Raw genomic sequence first — 19,080 nt, forward strand, 5'->3', positions numbered from 1 at the left:
GAACGGCGGTGGGTATTTTATTCGTGTTTTATTATGTATTATAATTATAAAATGACTAATACACACTTCGCCCTGCCCGAACGCGCCACACACACTCAATAAATGTTGACGAGCGCGCCGAGAGCGCGTTATTGTGTGATGATGTTGATAGAATAATAGACACACATGTGTATCTCTCCCCTTTTACCAACCCTTGTTTCTACTCACCCGCCCGTGCCTCTCACCCCTTCCCCACCACCACCACCACCACCACCACCACCAATGCAACCCGGAACGCGAAACAAAACAAAAATTAAATACACCCCAGCAGCGAAGGGCGAAAAATTAAAACCAAACGTCACTTGGAAAGCCGAACAACCGCCGTTCGGTTCGCAGCTGAGCGGAGTAGAGCAGCAGCACCAGCAGCAGCAGCAGCAGCAGCATAATAACACTCCTTAACGCGACCGTTAGTTTAGTCGCAGTCTTTAGTCTCGAGCTGACGCACACACACTGTTCCCGGGGGCCGGCCAATCGGTGTGTATCGGCTTTTTGTAGCGTTGCTGGTGCCGGTTTTACGGGATTGTCGGGTGCTGCGGTTGTTGTTGGACGGATCGCTCACCGGGTGCTGTGTGGAATAAAAGACGACGGATAATCGGACATATCCTTTGGTCCTTTAGTTCTTTGGTGGTGAAGTAGTTTTGTGTGAGTGTTTGTGATTGTGTGCTGTGAACCCTTTTCGGCGGAAGGACACCGAATTTTGGGATCGTCGAGCAGCAAGACGCCAGCTGATTTCGTTCAATCCGGTGTGTGTTGATTGTTTAATTGAGCGCCTTCGGTTTGCTGCAGCGTTACATTGACAGTGAAAGTGTTCAACTTCCGGGCAAAGGCAATGAATCGTGGAAGGTGAACGGAACAGTTTGAAGTTAAGCTTGGTGAGTTTGCCAAGCAAAAGGAAAAGGAAAAAAAACAAAAGATTAATGTGCCGGATTAAGGAGAAGAATGTTAAACAACCTGGTGGAAGTGTAATATAAGTTGTTTCAATCAAGTGTCCGAGTAGCAGTTTTGGGTTGGGATATGTGGATGTGAATAATTTAAGTACTTAGTAGGAATTCCCTGTACCCGTGCGCTTAGCATAAAACTACAATTACGCTAATTTCTTAACTTGCGGCCAGCACTAACTTGGGCAGTGGAGTGAAGGAAGAGGTATCTCGCCCACGTGAAGTCTCGGGCTCGGTGTGTATGTCGGGAACGCTGTGAAACCGATGCTAATGTGATTGTCAAAGCGTGGCCACACGTCGTCGTCCGTTCACTGCGCGTTGTTGTGCTACTCATTAACGCTTCCGTGGAGTAATATCGTCGCCTACTGCTTCTTGACGCGCGCGCGATAGTTTTTATGTATTTTTCACGCATCATCATCATCACGCGCGCTGTCATCGACAGACGAAGAAGACGTATCCGCTAGCAGCGGTAAGTGCAGTCGGATCGGTTGTTGTGATTCAGCCCGGAAAAGGAAGGGGTTGCCGTGAAACAGCTACATCCCAGCGAGGAACGTTCGTCAGCGCCAGAGCCCGTGAGCCAGACAGGTGAGTTGTGGTGGAATGTTGGAGAAGAATGTCGAGCATGGTGCAAGAAGAAGGATTGGATGTGAGCGCTACGATGCAGCAAGTGTCAAATGACAACGCGTTCCAACAAGTGCCGGACGAATTCCATGCTCCGGGGATTCGGTAGGAGATTCGGTGGGGGAGAACCCGAGAGCTGGCGTGCAGCGACTCTTACTATGTACCGCATCAGCTGGTCGGGTGGGTGGGAGTTCCATCCGGTTGAAAATGCCGGTCGCCGAGCTTGTTGCTGCTGTTCAGCTGCTGCTGTCGCTTTTTAGGGGCTCAGCAGAACGCGCGACAAGGACGAGCCAAACATATTTATATACACGGAAATTTTGACGTTTGCGGATAATAAATGTATGCATGTGCTATATAGAATTCGCCATCGCGCTGCCACACGTGCGGCGTGCACGTGCCGGGAAAAGTATATAAAAACAGTGTGAACCCCATTCGCTGGAGTTCCCGACACTTTTGCTCCCCCTGTTAGCCAGCGGAGGTTCTTTCTTTTTTGTTGCTGTGTGCGCTCTCGTTGCTCTCGTTTCGGAGTTTCGGTCGTTCGCATCGGTTTCGGGTCGGTTTTCGCGCTAAAATGGTCGTCTGGTGGCTCAGGCCCAAAGTTGACAGCATCACCCACGTGGGAACAAGTTCTGTGAAAATGTACGGTTGAAGGTGGGCAAAAAGGCTCCGGTACGTTAGTGGTGTAACAACAATCGTCTCGTTTTGTGGTAGCAATGAAAATTTTATGGACAAAGGTTTACAGAATAAATCAAGTGTCTTATAGGTCGTTAAATACGTTCAGAATTACATCCTTTAAATTGCAACTAACCGTTGAAAAAGAAGAGGTCATCCATTGCTTAGTGGAACACAGGCAATAACCCACTGTTTAAATTAAATCGATCGCCCTAAATCGTACCCAGAACACCATTTTAAAAAGACCAATTATAGTTATTGTAACAAAATTCGGTGCGACACCTTCCTTGCTCTCTCTTTCCCTTTCAATGTGCATTACTTCGTCGCAAAAGTTGCTCCAAACTTTCCTGCCCCACAGTGAGTTGAATAGGGATAATTTATGCCACACCGAACCCGTGCGAGGTTCAATTTGCTGCAAGAAACACACGACCTGGTCCATCGTTCTTTCTAATAGTTATTATGTGCGAGGTGTGGTATTCGGCCACCGAAAAGCTCACTGTTCCAAAATTCTAATGTTTGTCAGCCTTTGTTTTTCCGAAACCGAAACTCGGAGTTGCACCGTGCTACTCTCGCGGGCCTTGCATTGTTGCGATTCTAATGCGATACGAGCATCATAATTCACGCGGGCATAATAAGACACGGGCGACAAAAGAGGTTGGCTAAACATTTACCATCGAGAAGAAAGGATGTTTAATTAGCGTGCATTAAATTAAACGATAATTGTGAGGTTTGTTTAGAGCATTTGAGAATATTACTAAAGAGTTTTAGGATACGAATTTGAAATACGAATAGTTTCACACATTAACTTCAACTCCATCAGGACCAAACTGCACAAAACTCTCTGCAGACATTAATTTAAAATTTGTTACACACTCACCATTTTTGCACAAATTATTCCAACGATAAATCGATAATCTCCAGCAGAAGATTTACTTTCACGAAATTATCTGCCCCGTCCTACACCTTGATCAATTTGCCGCTTTTTGTTGCACAGTCCATGCCAGCACTCTCAAACGCACCGCTTAGGTGCAGAATTCTTTTCACTTCCCCAATATCCCATTCGAACGCCATTCGCAGCTGGAAAAAGGCATCTCCTGCTCGACTCCCCCACCGGTTGGCCAGTTTTGGGAGCTGTTTGAGTGAGTGTGTGTGTGTATGTGCATCCGATTAAGTGCAGTAGGTAGGTGCCTTTAAGATTTGGATAACCCCGGTGACCGCGTTGTCTACCGAAACATGGAATTGAAATTAATGCTCGGTGCTGCTGTTGCTACTGATGTTGATATGCTTCCCTTCAACACACGCACTCGGGGGGGAGGAGAGCTGGGTTGGAGGAGACCACACACTCCCCGAGTCCCGGGTTTTGGGTGGTGGTGTGATGTTGCTGAATCTCCTCTCGATTAGATAGCCGGGTCCCCGTACGGGCTGAGTGTGTTCGTGTGTCCAGTCGAAACACTGGGGTATCTCAGGCTCTCACGGACCTCACACGGTTAGTAGGCGGGAGTAGGGCGCGTGCAAATTAACCTCCACCAGCCTCCACACCGGGACTTGTGTGCAGCACGTGTGGATTTATGTTGGGCCACCCGTTTTCCCTCGACCATGTAGCACTGATTGTTGTCTCGATTGTTTTTCACTCTGCCCGGGGATTGGGAAGGAGTATCTGGTCCGAAAAAATAAATAACACTAGTAGCAATCTTACTTTCGGGCTTTCCTTTCGGGGACCTTATCGGCTAATGGGTTGGCATGCCGAAACGGGGTGCATAGTTTCGTGCGAGGTGGTAAAACAGGACGGGTGAGACGATAAGTCGGTGTTGGACCTTGCTGTTGCTTCCGATATTCCTCCGATGATAAAGGACGCCAGAATAGCCAGCTGGGTTGCCAAACGAATATGCTTTATCCGGCTTCTGCTCCGGCTGCGGGTTGAGTTAGTAGTCGAGGGACGAGGGAAAAGCGGCGGGAAATTCGTTCCACCAATTTTAGAACGGTACACTGCCCAGCGTTGCCCAGGTTTGAGGGACCGCACGTCAGTCTTTATTTCCAATCATTAGTTAGTCATTATCCGTCATTTTGGCCTGCTTCGTGCTTCGGAATTTCTACGTGATTCAGCTCGGCATTCCGTTGGTTGTGCTGCATTCAAAGTGGTCTGGATTGATGTTGTACGTTGTCAACACTCCTGTCAATCGGGAATGTTTACCAGTTACAAAGAGCTGTAATACAAAGATGTTTGTGTCGCTCCATTGAAGCTGCCAATTGCCTCAAATGAAAAATTAATATTGTTCATGTGTCAGCAATTATTCAGTTGTCCATTCGTAGGTCATGCTGTATTTGAACCTTGCCAGTTTTTGGTCAATTGTCATAAAACTCCTTTAATTTTTTTTTGCAGTCATTTGTTCATATAATACGGTACATCTTAAATTTGAATTGGTTTCTGCTGAAACTTATTATTCAAACTTCAATTTTTCGCAATGTCATGGATTTCTCCAAAATTCATAAAGTCTGTTCAAGCACACAATTTAACTTAATAAATGTACCAACCAGCATACAGTTTAATATCCTTTACCAATATTTGTATCGTATTAGGCTATCGAATAATTAATCTAATCATCACCGGCAGAGGCATGAAATGTATTAAAAATTAAACCCCTTCGGCTACGCCTGGTCACAACGCCGCCTTTCGTTTCGGGTTTTCCTAAATGTAATTTCCCTTAATTCAGACGCCTCACAAATCCGACCAGCGTCGACACAAATACACACAAGCACACTCGGTTTCAACCCTTTTTTGTGGAAGTTTTAGTAAAGTATAATTTTTATTTCCCCCTGTTTTTGCACGCGTTCGAATGGGTTCGAAAACAGGCCCGGTCAAACCCTCGCCCAGTGTTCGATGGCGCACCTAGCGCCGAATGGGGACTTCTAGAACGACGAACCGGACTGGAAACAATATTAATCACTTACATCCAAGCTCATTACGGTGACGTACGAGCGATGCGTAATTAAGCAATGCATTTGACGCAAGCACTCACATACCTTACTACACTCACATGCGGAGTCTTATATCGAATTACAGCATGCCATGCAAATGCGACTGCACCACACAGCTGCACCAGAAACAGCCGACCGCGTAGACGACAGACGACGGTTTCGCCGTGTGCGTCAAAGTGCGCTATCTTTACCGGTTTCGGAATGCCGGTTTTAGCACATTGTTTCCATGTGATTAGCCGCTGATTTATTGATCAGTAATCTCGGGACGGGCGTTTGTCCTCGACAAGCCGTCCGGACATTATTTCTTTGGCCGAGGCAGCGTTAGCTAATGCTGCCAGGGGCGCCTAGAGCCGAACTTCTCGCCTCCTGCAGGACACACACAGCCCGCTGTGTTGATTTATGGAGAGCAAGTTTCTGCTTAATGCTGGCCATATCTTGCCCTGCTCTTGATTTGCTACGCTTATCAAAAAAGTTCCCCAGTTCATGTACTGACATTAGTTCTCGGAAATAGACTCTTTTTGGTAGGTAGATTTTACTCCGGAGCTGGAATTCTTTCATTATGCATTTGCAGCTAGCCATTTGCTGTCGCGCTGCAACTTTCATTGAGCAGTTCCTTACTTTCTATCAGCCGCCATGCATCGACAAGGAAGCAAAAGTTGTCTTAATTTAATTTGCCATTTTACGTGAGCTGCAGCGATATTCTCACTCCTTCCAACGTCCACTGTCGATTCTCAGAAGGGCAGTAGCCAGTTGCTGGGTCCACCTTGGTCCAACCAGAGTCAGGACACACGAGAGCAGACTTCGGGGAGGGGGTCGACGAAAGGACAGGGGTTGGAGAGAAGGTGAAGCGAAATCACATATTCTTAATTCATTCCAACCCGGACTGCCCACGCGCAAAACACCAACTGACCGCGTGTGCATAGGCTTACCGGTATGTGTGTGTGTGTGTGTGTGTGTTCGCATGTCCAACCGTTAATGTGATTTAATTTTAAAACTGGAGTCTCCTCGCATGCTTCAGCGTGTTTGTTGTTGTATTATTTTTATTTGTTGCACACGCTGCGCTGACCTGAGTCGGTGTGTCGGTTTGCATTTTATTTTCGTTCTAGTGCTCTCCTTTTTTTGCTGTGCTGCTGCTACTTAGCGAGGGCTCTGATTGCTGTCCTCAGTACCGTCGGCCTGCCGGGGCCAAATCCAGTCCCGGTGTTGCGGTGACCGCATTCTGTTGAGGTGTGTGTATGTCGCGCTTGAGTTATGTCGCCGGTCGGGACTATGCGCAGCCCTTTTCGCGAATGTAAAATGTGCTTGTTGGAATTGTTGGCGAAAATTTCTACCAGATGAGCTGTTGGAATTGATTGATTCATTTAAAACCTCAACCCCTAAACGATAACCCTGTTCGGATGTAGGTGGAGACACTGCTTAACGCCACAATGTCACTCCCATTTTGCAGCACTTGTTCCTCGGCGATGATGTACCCACTTTCGGCGATGCTTTGCTGAGACGAAACGATGGAATATGGAGGACGGTGGAGCGGACCCCGAGAACAACAATAGTAGCCACTGTGGAATGTTAGGAATCAGCATGCCATGCGAAGGAGCCGGTCATGACTTTAGCACCGTCCGGAAGGAACTGGAGTACGCGAACGCGATCGCCGCGCACTACGGCGCCACGGACAAGGGTGATCGAATCATTAGCTATAAAATAGAGGTAAGTAAGGAGACCCGTTCAGTTTAATTTGCCTACCACAGAAAACAAAAAATACTGCATTGCAAGCAAGTGGGCTAGTCAGCCGGACGCTTGCGGGAACGATATTGATCGAAAAAGTCGGTTCATTAATGTCGTTTCGTTGATAACGAAGCAATAGGTTTCAATTACCTGCACACGAGTCCCTCTGCTGCAGGTTCGGACAAACACGTCTTCATTAAAAATTAAATTACCACAAAATTAGAACATACAGCAAAGCCAACGACGGGGCGACCACCTCACCGAAGAAGGGGTCCTTACCTTGTGCAGCCCGACGCCAGCGCTGGGAAAAGTAAATAATTTCCATTTCGTTCTTTAAATGCACTCGGGCCAGCGTGGTGCATGGAAGCAAACAGGGGTAGAAAAACACAGTAAAACACTGGCAACAGGAAGCCGGAAAACCCACCTATTGTGCCCCAACAGACACACACACACAAACAAAGACAGAGGTGATGCACATATGTGGCCAGCCGGAAGAGGAACAAAATATGTATCTGTGAGGGAGGTTTGTGTGCATGGCTGCAACACATCAAGTTTGTGTGGCAACTTTGCAACTAAAATATGCTCTCCCGGCACATTTCCCACCCATCGACCCCCATCGGTACGGTTCGGGTTCGGTTTTCCGAGGCGGATCGCTATGTTGTGCATGTAAAAGTGAAAGAGCAAAATGCAATTGATTTATAATTAAAACAGCAAATGTTATACTATACTTTGCAATTTTGAAAGATAAACTATCTTCCCGCAAGCGCTCGTCTGTGCGTGCGTCCGTGTGTGTGTGTGCCGCATTGTGTCTGTATCGCAAAAGTTTTGCAAATCAATAAGAAGAAACATTATTTAGCACTTGTGGAGAAAAGTGCTTGGTTGGGGGCTCGCATGAGCTGAGGGAAGATTGCAAAAGGGAAGGAAGGTCATAGATAATAGATAATATGCAGGCATGATGGGGATGGTGGTAAGGGCAGGGCCAGTGGGGTAATGGGAGTGTCTCCCAAGAGTGGAGTTTTGCGAAGAATTTATATAATCTAGTGCATTTCTTGTGAGCAGCTGTACATATGTGCTTCTGGCTGCTTATAGCTGTATGGATTTGCCAATCGAGCAGTGAAGTGAAGAAGTTTTAATAGGTAAAAAAGCAAGGAAGAATGTTTTCTTCTCACCATTCAGCAAGGAAATGAAATCCTCTTTTGTTGCGTAAAACAGCTCTGATTAAGCGTTGCATAGAGATATGCGTTTGACGCACTGAGATTTATTATTCGTTAGTTTGTTCAAGTCTAAATCACTTGAACCTCGTCCAATTCCGGAGTTCTGGACATCTCTGGAGCTATTTGTGATATTTGAATTTTTCGCTCTATCTCTTGGTTGACTCTGCCATAGTCCCTGCAGAACTGGAGTCCACGAGTCTCAGCTACGTACACGATCAACGTTTCAGGAAGCAGCCGGAGTTAAGTTAGACAGCCTACATCAATCCTCAATAAAAAGAGGTCTCTTTGAGGGTTGATGTTTGATCTATTTCGCTCTTGCTCCGTCACGTCCTTGTCATAGCGTCATAATTTCTGCTTCAATGAGCACATTCGAATGCCAAGCATTTGCAACGACTAATACCACGCTAACGACTGTCGCACATGGTCACAGACATTAGGTGGCTAGTTTTCGGACATAACGAGTAATGTAATCTACTACCGCTGATTCAGCACTCGCGCAACACTTCAACCATCGCCACCATCGCTCGTACACATCCCTTGCACAAAACCGATCGATCAATTAATCGAACCCTCGACGATCGATCGACGATCGGTGTCTTCGACGACACAGCACCTACCACAAGTGTGCGATAATCGATAATCGTGTCAAATGACAAATTACTTTTATTTCTCTGAGCCGGCTGGCGGTCGCCCCCGTGATCGTTCTGTGGCCCTCTCCGGCTCTCTCTCTCTCGCTCCCTCCTGCGACTGGAAAAGAAAGGACAAAAAGGTTGTTTTGAAGCCACTTGAATGCGACCCACGAAGCAGAACTGAAGTCGCATAATGAATATCTAACACAACGAAACACACGGGCACACGGCTGCAGGCTGGCTCTGACTCATGCACCATGTATGCTGGTGACAGGAGGTAACCGGTGGTAAGAGGCAGGGCGGCCCGATGCTGGCGGGACAATTAAAGAAAGGTTATGGTGAGATGCAGGGCAGGGTGAGAGCCACAGGGTCGTGTGCGAGTGCGTCGAAAGATATAATTTAATACGCAAGTTTGTATTCCGATCTCTGGCGTGGTGGACCAGGATGGCTGGTATTGGTTCGGAGCGGCTCAGTATCACGGCGTGTATTAGTGCGCTAGCCCCTGGAAATGTTATTTTCATTTAGTCGATGTTGCTGTCGTTGTTTTTAGCATGACCCATTCCCTCTCTGTCTCGCACGCGCACGCCTGGTCTAAATTGGACGGGGCCTCGGACGCCGTCGCTCGTTCGCTGTCTTCAAACGTCATATGCATCTCATTAATAATTAATTACAAATTACACACGCCTACGTTTCTTCAATAAATTTTTATAACTGCAACATACGGCTACTCCTTCATTGCCTCGTTTCGCACAGAGCCAGGACAGAAGGAGGGAGGCGGGGTGGTTAGGGGTATTTTGGGTGGTGGCAAGGGCCGGGCCTTCGCTTCGCGAACAGAAGTGAGTGTGTATGTATATAATTTTAATTCATCCACTAAATAATTTTTATGCTTTCCTCCAGCTCGCCGTTTCGCGCATTGCCTATGTTTTCTGTCATTTCTTGGGCCGTGTTTTGTTTTCATTGCTTCTTGTACCGTTTCCTCACCCTCACACGCCACCCTTCGTCCTTCGTTTGGGGTTGATTTCGAAGAAAAGCTCCGCAAACACACACACTCACAGAGACTCGATCCCGTCCATCCGTCTCGAGTGTTTCGGTGTGTCTGGGTTGGCACTGGGCTGGGCTGTGGTTTCGCGAAGTTGCAGGCTTGCCGGACCGGGTCCGACATTGGAACTGCATGCGTAGAGGTCGCTCTTTCCTCGACCCACCACTCACCCCAACCCTCTTCAGAGTCCGATTGCTAATTTATATGTTGCCATATTACATTCAACGACAGAAATGTAATGAAACGCGCCCGGTTCAGTTAATAACCACCCCTCGCGAGATCGCGAGATCGAGATCGCGCAAAATCTCACTCGCCGGAGACAAAAGGTGGGATAAAACCTGCGACAGAAGGCGAGGGAAGAAAATTCATCGGTAAGAAAATTATACACACGATAATAAATAATAAATAATGGAAAAAGAGAAAATGAGTAATGAATTAAATGGCACGTTAAATTATTTTAGAATTATACATTGTCGCTTTCCTGCGCTCTTGCTCACTTCACATCTTTCTCGATCTTCGCCTCTGCAGTGGCTTCCCTTGCCGTCAAACGGATGCGATCGATGAAGAAGAGGAGAATTGCAATTTGGAAGTATGCGCGCAACATAAAATAAATAGCCAATCGCCACCTCGTAACAAGTAGCCGAACGGAATGGCAAATAGCCATTCCGAAGTCCGAAATTGCCGTGCTGTGGCTCGATTGGTGTTGATGGCCTCATTGCTGTGGACCGCCGCGAGTGTGTCGTGGAATTCTGTTATGCTTGTCGACACACCCTGCCGTTGTACCAAAGAACTAGGTTGACATGTTCGAGGGTGGAGGACCTGGACGTGGTCAGAAGTTTGTGATACGAATTTTTCAATTCTAACCATGTCTCGGTGACGTTTTCTTTTTGCCAATTACTCGATCGGGGACAGAAACAGACAGCATGGCACGCTACTGAGAAATAGTCAATAATCAAGTCTGTTTTTCGTTATCTTTCAACCTATTCGATTTTGGGATAAAGAAGTTTAAAGGGGTTTGATCTATATCCTTTAGCTGTTTAACCACTTAGGGGAATGCTTCATTTGGATAGTGGAATAATGCAAGCCAGTTTGGACCTTTGCATTCATTTAATGGAATCGTGCATACCATAAGAGGAGATTCTTTACAACCTCAAGAGGTCTTGACATGTCATTGGCCTAATTCAGCAAGGGGGCTGCGTCCAAGGAGACGATCGTGATGAGGTTTTATATCCTGTCCTGTTGTGTGAAAACCATCACCGTAAGATTTTTTAATGGTACAAAAATGGAAATAGTTCTATTATACTGTACCTGATCCTGATTTATTTATGTCAAAAGCATTGCTCTCTAATGTGTCATTTGTGTGCAAAAGAATGAGAACATCAGCGAGCTTCCACAGCCTTTAGGAATGATATCCTCCCCGCCCCTAGTTTCTCCAACAGCAAATTAAACATTAAACATCGTCATATCCATTTACGGGGCTTCGGACTAGCAGAAAGCTGCTGCCAACAATATCTAGCAGATTTCGGTACATGATAATAAGATCACAAACTTGCTCTAAACGACAATATCTAGCCGAGGTCCGGACCGGGCCGGGCTTCGTCAGCCGGCGCTGCATCGGCATTGCATTAGAGTGCAGGCCGTGCCAGGGCTGCAGCTGGCAGGGAGTGCAGTTTGTCGGCCAAGGCCCGGCGGTGGATGTCCGGCAGGACGGACGAAGACGATGACGACGACGACGACGTTGGGTTTAATTTAAAATTTAAATAAGCTTAACAACATTACAATCACACACACACACACACAGGCAGAGAGGCCCGTAGAACCGAACAATCTTTCGAATCATATCATTTTATCCGCTCGCCTGTGCAATGTGGATCGATGGGGCCAAACATGTGTGTGCGTGTGTGTATGCGGGCTAGAAGAAATATGGCCGAGAGAGTCGAGTTATCTGCATATTATCTATCTTATGTCTTTCGGCCATCTCGTCGTCGTCGTTGGCCCCCTTTCGAACCTTGGCCATTTTGGGCGGGAGTGGGAGGGATGGAGGAGGCGTTGGGGGTATAAAGTGGTGGTGGGTGGAAGTTTTGTACGTGTGCGCACAATTCACCGCAGTGTACACACAGGCAGGCATTACTGGCATATACTGTTCTTCTAATTTACTCATAATTAAGCTCACTCACCCACATTGCACGTACGTACGTTGCTTCTCGCTCGTTTCGTATGCATCTCGGTCTCGGTGTCTTGCTTTCTTGATCGACACTGTGGACATTTTCGGACACGCATACTCACATAGCTTGCACATTGTTAGATGGTTCTGGACACTTTCGGGATCTGTATCGATTTTGAGCAGAAGACAAGAATTTTTGGAACAAATACTGGCTCTAATGAGGGAGACTTACGCTGAGTTATTTTGAAGTCCGTAAAAGCGCGATCGCGATCAGAGAGGAAGTGAATTTTCCATTTGTTAGATTATTTTACCCATTTTTGCACGTTAACAAATTTCAACACGCTCGACTATCTTTTCATCAATTACCCACCTTTTTAACCGCGCATAAACTCCAAGGAAACGTGCTGAAATCAACCTTTCAGATAAACCTTGTTGAAGTACTACAATGGCGCGAAAGTAAAGAAGAACAAAAATTGTAAATAACGAAGCCACGGCGACATACGGTCCATACGGTGTGGAGCTGTCGCCACCAGCAGTTGGGAAAACTGAACCCGATCCTTTGCCGTGGCCCCGACGAACCCGACGCCGTCTAAACATTATTTATAATGATAGATTTAATTGCACCCAGCACCAGGGATAATAACTGCTATAGTCCTTTCCTGTTCCCCCTATTTCCCTACACTTTTCCTCATTTCCCCTTTTCAGTGCAAAAAAAGCATCCATTTCGGGAGGATGCTACAAAAAAAGGAAGCAGAAAAAAGTGGAAATCAACTTGATAAAACGGGTCGAAAAAATACGGAAATTTCTCGCGTTCCCGTAGTAAATGTTTATCTAGCATTAAAATCACCACGAATGACCACACACTCGCGGGTGTCTCCGTACGGTCAAACGCTCACACCGATCGTAGAGGGTGGGGAAAACGGAATAAAAAAAATATCCATGGCATGGCATGAAAAAGCGGGAGCCCAGTCGTAAGAGTATGGCTGTGGAAAAGGAACTCGATTCGCTCAGCGCTCCGCGAGTTAAGGGATGAAGCGAACCCTGGCAAAAACATACGAAATCAACCCTTTTCGCCACCCGTTACATTCAAAAACGCAGGCTGCAGGAGTTGGTAGAGTGTTTCGCGAAAAAGGTTTTCCCGCTTTTCCTCCCGATCGCTTGAAATGCACAACTGTCTACTACTGTAACGGTGACGTTACAGCGCGGCGAACCCTATAAAGTAGGCAAATGTATCGCGAACCACGCAACCGACGTTTCATCGATGTGTGTGTGTAAGAGTGGGTGGTAGGGTGGTAATAGCGGGTGGAATGCGTTGGGGCGATTTTTGCAATGGTTTTGTTTGTTTCCTTTTCTTCGCGAATTCATGTACAATTTTTCGATTTCATTTCAGTCCCCCGACGTTTTAACTCGCCAAACCCCGATTCCCTGGTTCAGGTTCGGTTCAGCCCTGACGTAACTCAATTTCCTTACTTTTCCCTACCCCTACCCATCCACCGTTACCCCACTCCCGCCTGCTGAATGAATGCGATTTTTCCTCGATGTGTGTGCTTTTCCAATTTATATATGACTGCGCACAAAGCGAAGTGGGGTGGCGCACGGGTCTAGGAGTTGGTGGAAAATAGAGAACCGACAGTTGACTTTTCCGAGATCCTTTGCCTTGGGAAGAGGAGCAAGGGGGTGTTATATCGGCACAAAGCACGCACACACCTAGCGAGTGTGTGAGAGAGAGAGAGCGGCCCAAAGGAAAAAAAAGTCTTCCTGAGCGGTCGGCCGAATGGACAACACCAACTGCAGCCACCAAATGTCCTTGTGGTGAGGGATGAAGGTGGAAAAATCGGGCCGATAGATGCCTGATGACCGGTCGCAAATAAAGCGCATGAAGCAGCACCACACACACACGCAGAGGAAAAAAGAAAAGAAGCAAATCGACTGATTACCAAAATTTGCTCTATTTTCTTTTTCGGGGCTATTCAGTGTGTGTGAGTGTGTTTGCTAGAGGGGGGAAGGAGGGGGGGGGTTCGAGTTCAGAATTCGAGGTTTAACGCTTCTTTTTTCTTGTTGCTTTTCTATTTTTTACCGTGTATTCTGTCCTGCTGGTGTTGTTGCACAAGGCTTCGGCGTGTATGGCGCGCGACGTTCGGACGGTTTGAGTCGAATGGTCAAAAAAGTCATCCGCAGTCCAAGTGCGAGCGAGGACTCAAGATGGGAAATGGAGGCTGTTGGAGGAGGAGTGCCCAGAGGTGGAAGGAGATGCAGCACAAACACGCATATTTGGCTGGGTGAAAATTGGTGGTGCTCGGGGTGTGTATGTTTAGGGTACTGCATTTGTTTTCCACGGACTAGAAATTTATGTATTTTCCCTTCTTTCGAACCCGCGAGTGTCCCTCTTGTCCCCTTGTTGTGGGGGTGCGGGAGGCTAACAATGGCTCCCCTGTGAGCCAGTATGTGTGTGTGGAAATTGTCCCGGGACAGCGGGACCTGGGCGGATGGCTTAAAATTTGCCGCGCGAATAAAAACTGGCGTTTTGGCTGAAGTCTGGTTGGGGTTTTAGCGTGACTTCTTTTTTTCGCTGAAGTTCTGGCTTTTTTTGCGTTAGCCCTCCCGAAGCAACACAATCGGAGGAGACAGACTCGACACAACCCCGATGGTGTCCACTTTCGAGTAGATCTTCCTTTTTTTGCCATGTGTGTGTGTGTGTGTGTTTTGTACATTTCCTTCCTTGCCGGCCTCCTGCAGTAACCCTGCTCGGTGCGTGCACTCGAGAATCGCGAATGGCATTATTCTTTTCGGGGCGATTTTTTTGTTTTGTTGCCACACTTTTCGGCTACGTTTTCCTGGTGTGTGAGGTCGATTCCCTCATCGAGAGTCCTGTTTGCGATTTTCCCGGTTTGGCCGTTTTGTTTTTTGGTTTGGAGGGCGCATTTATTTTCTTCATCAATTCATCGTCGATATTGCCCGATCGAAGCTACTCCCAGGCGCTCGGTGTAGCTGTGTGTTGAGTGCACTGCTTCTCATTATACCGCACAGTAGAGCCTTTATTTTTTTCGGGACTTTTCTTTCTTTATTTTCCATCCCTCTCTCCTTCTCCCTACTCCCAATCGCTCCCCTCTTTTATCGAGCCCTGGCAGACATTTGTCTTGCTGGTCGTTTTTTCTCCCCGGTCAGTCGGTTGGTCGGGGTTTCGGCGAGTGCTGGGCGGACATGCTCTGCATCAGGATATGCACATCTCGCTGGACAGTAGTCCGTTTGATTTACTACGCAACTGGATGCACGTGTCTCTGTGTGTGTATGTGTGTGTGTGTGCGAGGAGGGATGAGGATTGCCCGGTTGTCCCGGTGAAGCGACTGATTGACTCTGAGCCCAGCTTCGAGAGGGAAAATTTGCGTTTCGTTAGCGAGCGCATACACAAGTGCTGTGCTGCGGATCCTCTGGTGTCCGGGGCTTTTCCTAGGACCAGGCGAAAAATCGCGCTCGCCGATGAAATTGGATATTTATTTTGTCGTTCTTGTCTTTTTACCACGCCGGGAGTTTTATGCTTTTCTTTTTTTTTGCGAACCACTGCTGTTGTTGTTGAACGTTGGGCATTATTTGAAGATTGGTTGTGTTTCTTTTTGTTTTGCCTGATGTGCGTGAATAAGCACACACACACACACACACGCGGAGTCAGTATATAACTTGTTTCCAATTTCGGGTTCTTTGTCTTTTATCGATTGTACTATTTTGTTGGGAAGGTTTTTGTGTGTTTTCCGAGGACCAACGTTTGATGGTGGAATTGAAAATGAAATGAAATGCCTAAAAACATGGCTGACCGATGCAGACAATGCAATATCGGAGCGTGGAGTGAGAGAGACGAGCAAAAGAGGAGCGGTGAATTTATTGAGAAAATAAACGAAATAGCTTGTTTCGGCATTCATCAGCGGGAAATAGAATAATTTCTATCCATTCGAGCAGTCAATTACCTTTGGGGGCCTGTTTTCATGTTTACTTAGATAAAAGCAAACGCTACCCTTTGTTGTTTTGGGGGCAAAAAACTGCATTCTCCAAAGAAATTTTTTTTTTTGATTTCCAAAATAAATATCTAATCTCCACTCTAAAGCGCATCCCTCGTCAACTAATGCTTCAGAAGAAGCATCGCAATCGCAAATTCTTTCCGACGATACACGATCGAAGGACATTAAAATGCAAATTTCCATCTCGAAACCAACGTAAAAAAAAAGAAGCAGCCAACAAACGGCAGATAACAAATGGATGGACACTCTCGCTTGGAAATTTTCCGCGCGTACTCGTAATCTCACAATCGTTTGCGATCCTGAACACAAACACATCCGGCGAAAACGTGATACACACTCGGTTATTATTTGAGTCAGAGTCTCCCATTTAGAGGACGCTCTTACGTGCTCGATGGGTGTGGTGTGGTGTTGTTTTTGCATATTTAAAAAAAAAGTGCACATTATCACACACCAAGCGTAAAACACAGTTCGGTAGATAGTTTTGCCACATATCCTCGATGGAAGGCGAAAATCGAGCCACTTCTATGCTGTTTGGGACACAGCACAGTGTCGCTGCCCGCTTTATAAACAAACCAACCAATTTTCCAATCGCCAAGTCTGGGCACGATGGAAAGAATACAGTTTCCGCTGTTGCTGCTACTAGCGCTGCGAGAAGGAAGCAAGTGTAGTCCAACTGTAAGCGTACCGTATTCTGCCTTCTCTTGTCTTTTTCCCGGTGTACGCGGTTGGTATTTTCGGTCCGCCGTTTTGTTTCATGGTCGGCCGGAAGTGCATGAAAATGCATATTTCTCATCCACTCGTAGGCCACAGATGGACGCCAAAGTTTTTCCCGTGTCCAATGGAACTCGAGATTTTTTTTTCCCCTGACTGGATAAAACAATAATCTTTTTGCTAGCGAGACCGATCCCACTCTTATTATGATCTGTTTTCATAACGATAATTTTTGGGGTTTTTTTAGGTGCGTTACTTTTTCACAAAATGGAGAGTATCTGATTGCATTGAAGCGAGCTGTTGGCTCAATAGAAATGCACTATCAGAAGATAGCGAACCATCACTGACGAATGCATTTTCTATGTTTTCTATAAAAATCAATCAATTTGCACCGAGCTCCTCAAATTACCTCACCCAAGCGCCTCGGAGCGCCAGACCCGACAAGACTCTCCAATGTAAAAAAACAAAACTGTAGCCCTCCAGAGCGAAAAGTTCCAAACTCAAATACATTTTACAAAAGGATGCCCTCGAGCTGCCAGCGAAGCAGAAGAAAAGTGGGACCCAAAACTCAAAACCCAAAACGCCAAACCCCCCCTCCCCAAAAAAAAGCTTCCGCTTGGTAGAAATATAATATCCATAAATGTATTTCTCCTGGCCGAGCAGAAGACCTAGCCAGGTTACGACACACCCGACACCGACTTCCCAGGTAGATGGGAAGCCGGCAATGCCGGTTGCATATGGGCAGGCGCTTGTTATTTGTTCTGGTTGATTGTTTTCTATTTTCGGTGCGTGCATTGTGTTTTTTGCTTTTATTTGTCAACTGTTTTGTTGTTTTGTGTTCGAACAGATTGAAGTATTTTCTTGTGCATCAGTATTGCTTTGTTTTGTTTCTTGTTTCTGTTTTGTTTGATTGTTATATGTATTAAAAATCAGGGGAGATTTTCTTTTACTCCTATTTGCGGGCGTGTGTTTTCGGTGCCGTGTATGTGTGTGTGAGCAGTGCTTCTGCAGACGACTTTTATTAGCTTATGGCGGCCGTGTTTGCCGTGATGATTGAGCGAACGATGGCGTTGATGGTGCTTGGCACTGCTGCACGGCGTATTGTTTTGTGGCTCGTAACCGGGCCGGTTCCAGCGATTGACTGTTGATGATGGGCTGGATCGGTATTTGTTCGGTGCGTTTTCATATTTCTCTGTTCAATATGCAACAGTGCATAGCAGTGTAGTGTGGCAAATGCTTGAGAGCAGTTTTGATAGAATTAGTTGAAATGTATTGATTTTTATAACAAGTTTAAGTGATTGTGGAATTTTCGATGAAGAGGTGATAAGTGAAATTTTATTTACTCAAACTGTCATGGTCTGCAGGATATTTTTACAGTTTAGACACCTGCAAGAAATAGAGCGCAAAGTATTCAATTCATTTGTAATTATTATCCAAAACAACAATTTAAAATAATTAAGAACTATCATTATGTTTATAAAATTAGCAAATGATTCTTATTCTTAGCTTGGATCGCTTTAAGGGTTAAGAAATTCCGCCGTTTGAATGCAATTTGCAATGCACGCAAAAAACCGCGTGTGCGTGTCTTTCTCTCTCTCTCTCTCTCTCTCTCTCTCTCTCTTTATAACCATGTAATTATAAATGCATAGGGCCATTCTTGCGATTTATGTTTTCTTCGACCGTTTCCTTTCGACCGTTCGTTTGCTTCACGACGCTCCAGGATTCCGGGAAGGCTGCTTAATATAATTAGTAATTATTATAGGTGAACTTTTATAAGTATTAATTAAATAAGCCTCACAGACGCACACACACACGCACACCGATACATCGTTCGTTTCCTCTTGCTTTGATGATTTAATGTTTTGTCTTGAGTTTTTCGTTGTTGCTTCAGTTCTTTGCGTTTCCCGCGCTTCGCGTACCTGTCAGGCGCGAAGGACTCGGACCCAGAACTGAAGTTATTCCGTTCTTTGGCCGAGAAACCACGCGAGACGAACGCATTTTGTTACTGCGAAACGAATTCTGACACCCAGCCGAGGCGGAGCACCCGCGGAATGCCGAACGAAGGCCTCGGCCAGCCCGCGTTTGACAGGGCGAATTTTTCAAATTATTTATTGCTCTCTAGAAAATTAATTATTTAATATGTTCGGCTCGCGATCTGCACCCATTGGGCAGCGGTTTTCGCGAACATTGGTTCGCTTTTGTTTTTGCTGGATTTTTTTCCTTCACAAAACGCTTTGTCTCATCTCATCCCATCCACGGACTCGAGGGTTTTCGGAGTAATAGTGCTATTTTTTGTTATTTAATTCATTTTGGCTTTGAGGATCGCCTTCTTATTTGTGGGCCCG

At 46.2% G+C, this 19,080-nt stretch overlaps 1 protein-coding gene across 4 annotated transcripts in view; it reads left to right on the top strand.

Moving 5' to 3' along the window:
• Positions 1-311: 311 nt before the first annotated feature.
• Positions 312-19,080, top strand: part of LOC118507399 (POU domain, class 6, transcription factor 2) — a 52,053-nt gene continuing 33,284 nt past the window's right edge. For 2 of the 4 annotated variants that reach the window (XM_036045854.1, XM_036045855.1), the window contains exons 1-2: positions 313-1,562; positions 6,694-6,950. In XM_036045854.1, coding sequence (XP_035901747.1) covers positions 6,759-6,950 — 192 coding nt within the window. In that variant the 5' untranslated portion in view covers positions 313-1,562; positions 6,694-6,758. Of the gene's footprint in view, positions 1,563-6,693; positions 6,951-19,080 lie in introns of all 4 variants that reach the window. The other 2 variants (XM_036045853.1, XM_036045856.1) reach the window with 2 other exon arrangements.

Source organism: Anopheles stephensi, chromosome 2 (genome assembly GCF_013141755.1).
Source record: "Anopheles stephensi strain Indian chromosome 2, UCI_ANSTEP_V1.0, whole genome shotgun sequence".
Classification (NCBI taxonomy): Eukaryota; Metazoa; Arthropoda; class Insecta; order Diptera; family Culicidae; genus Anopheles; species Anopheles stephensi.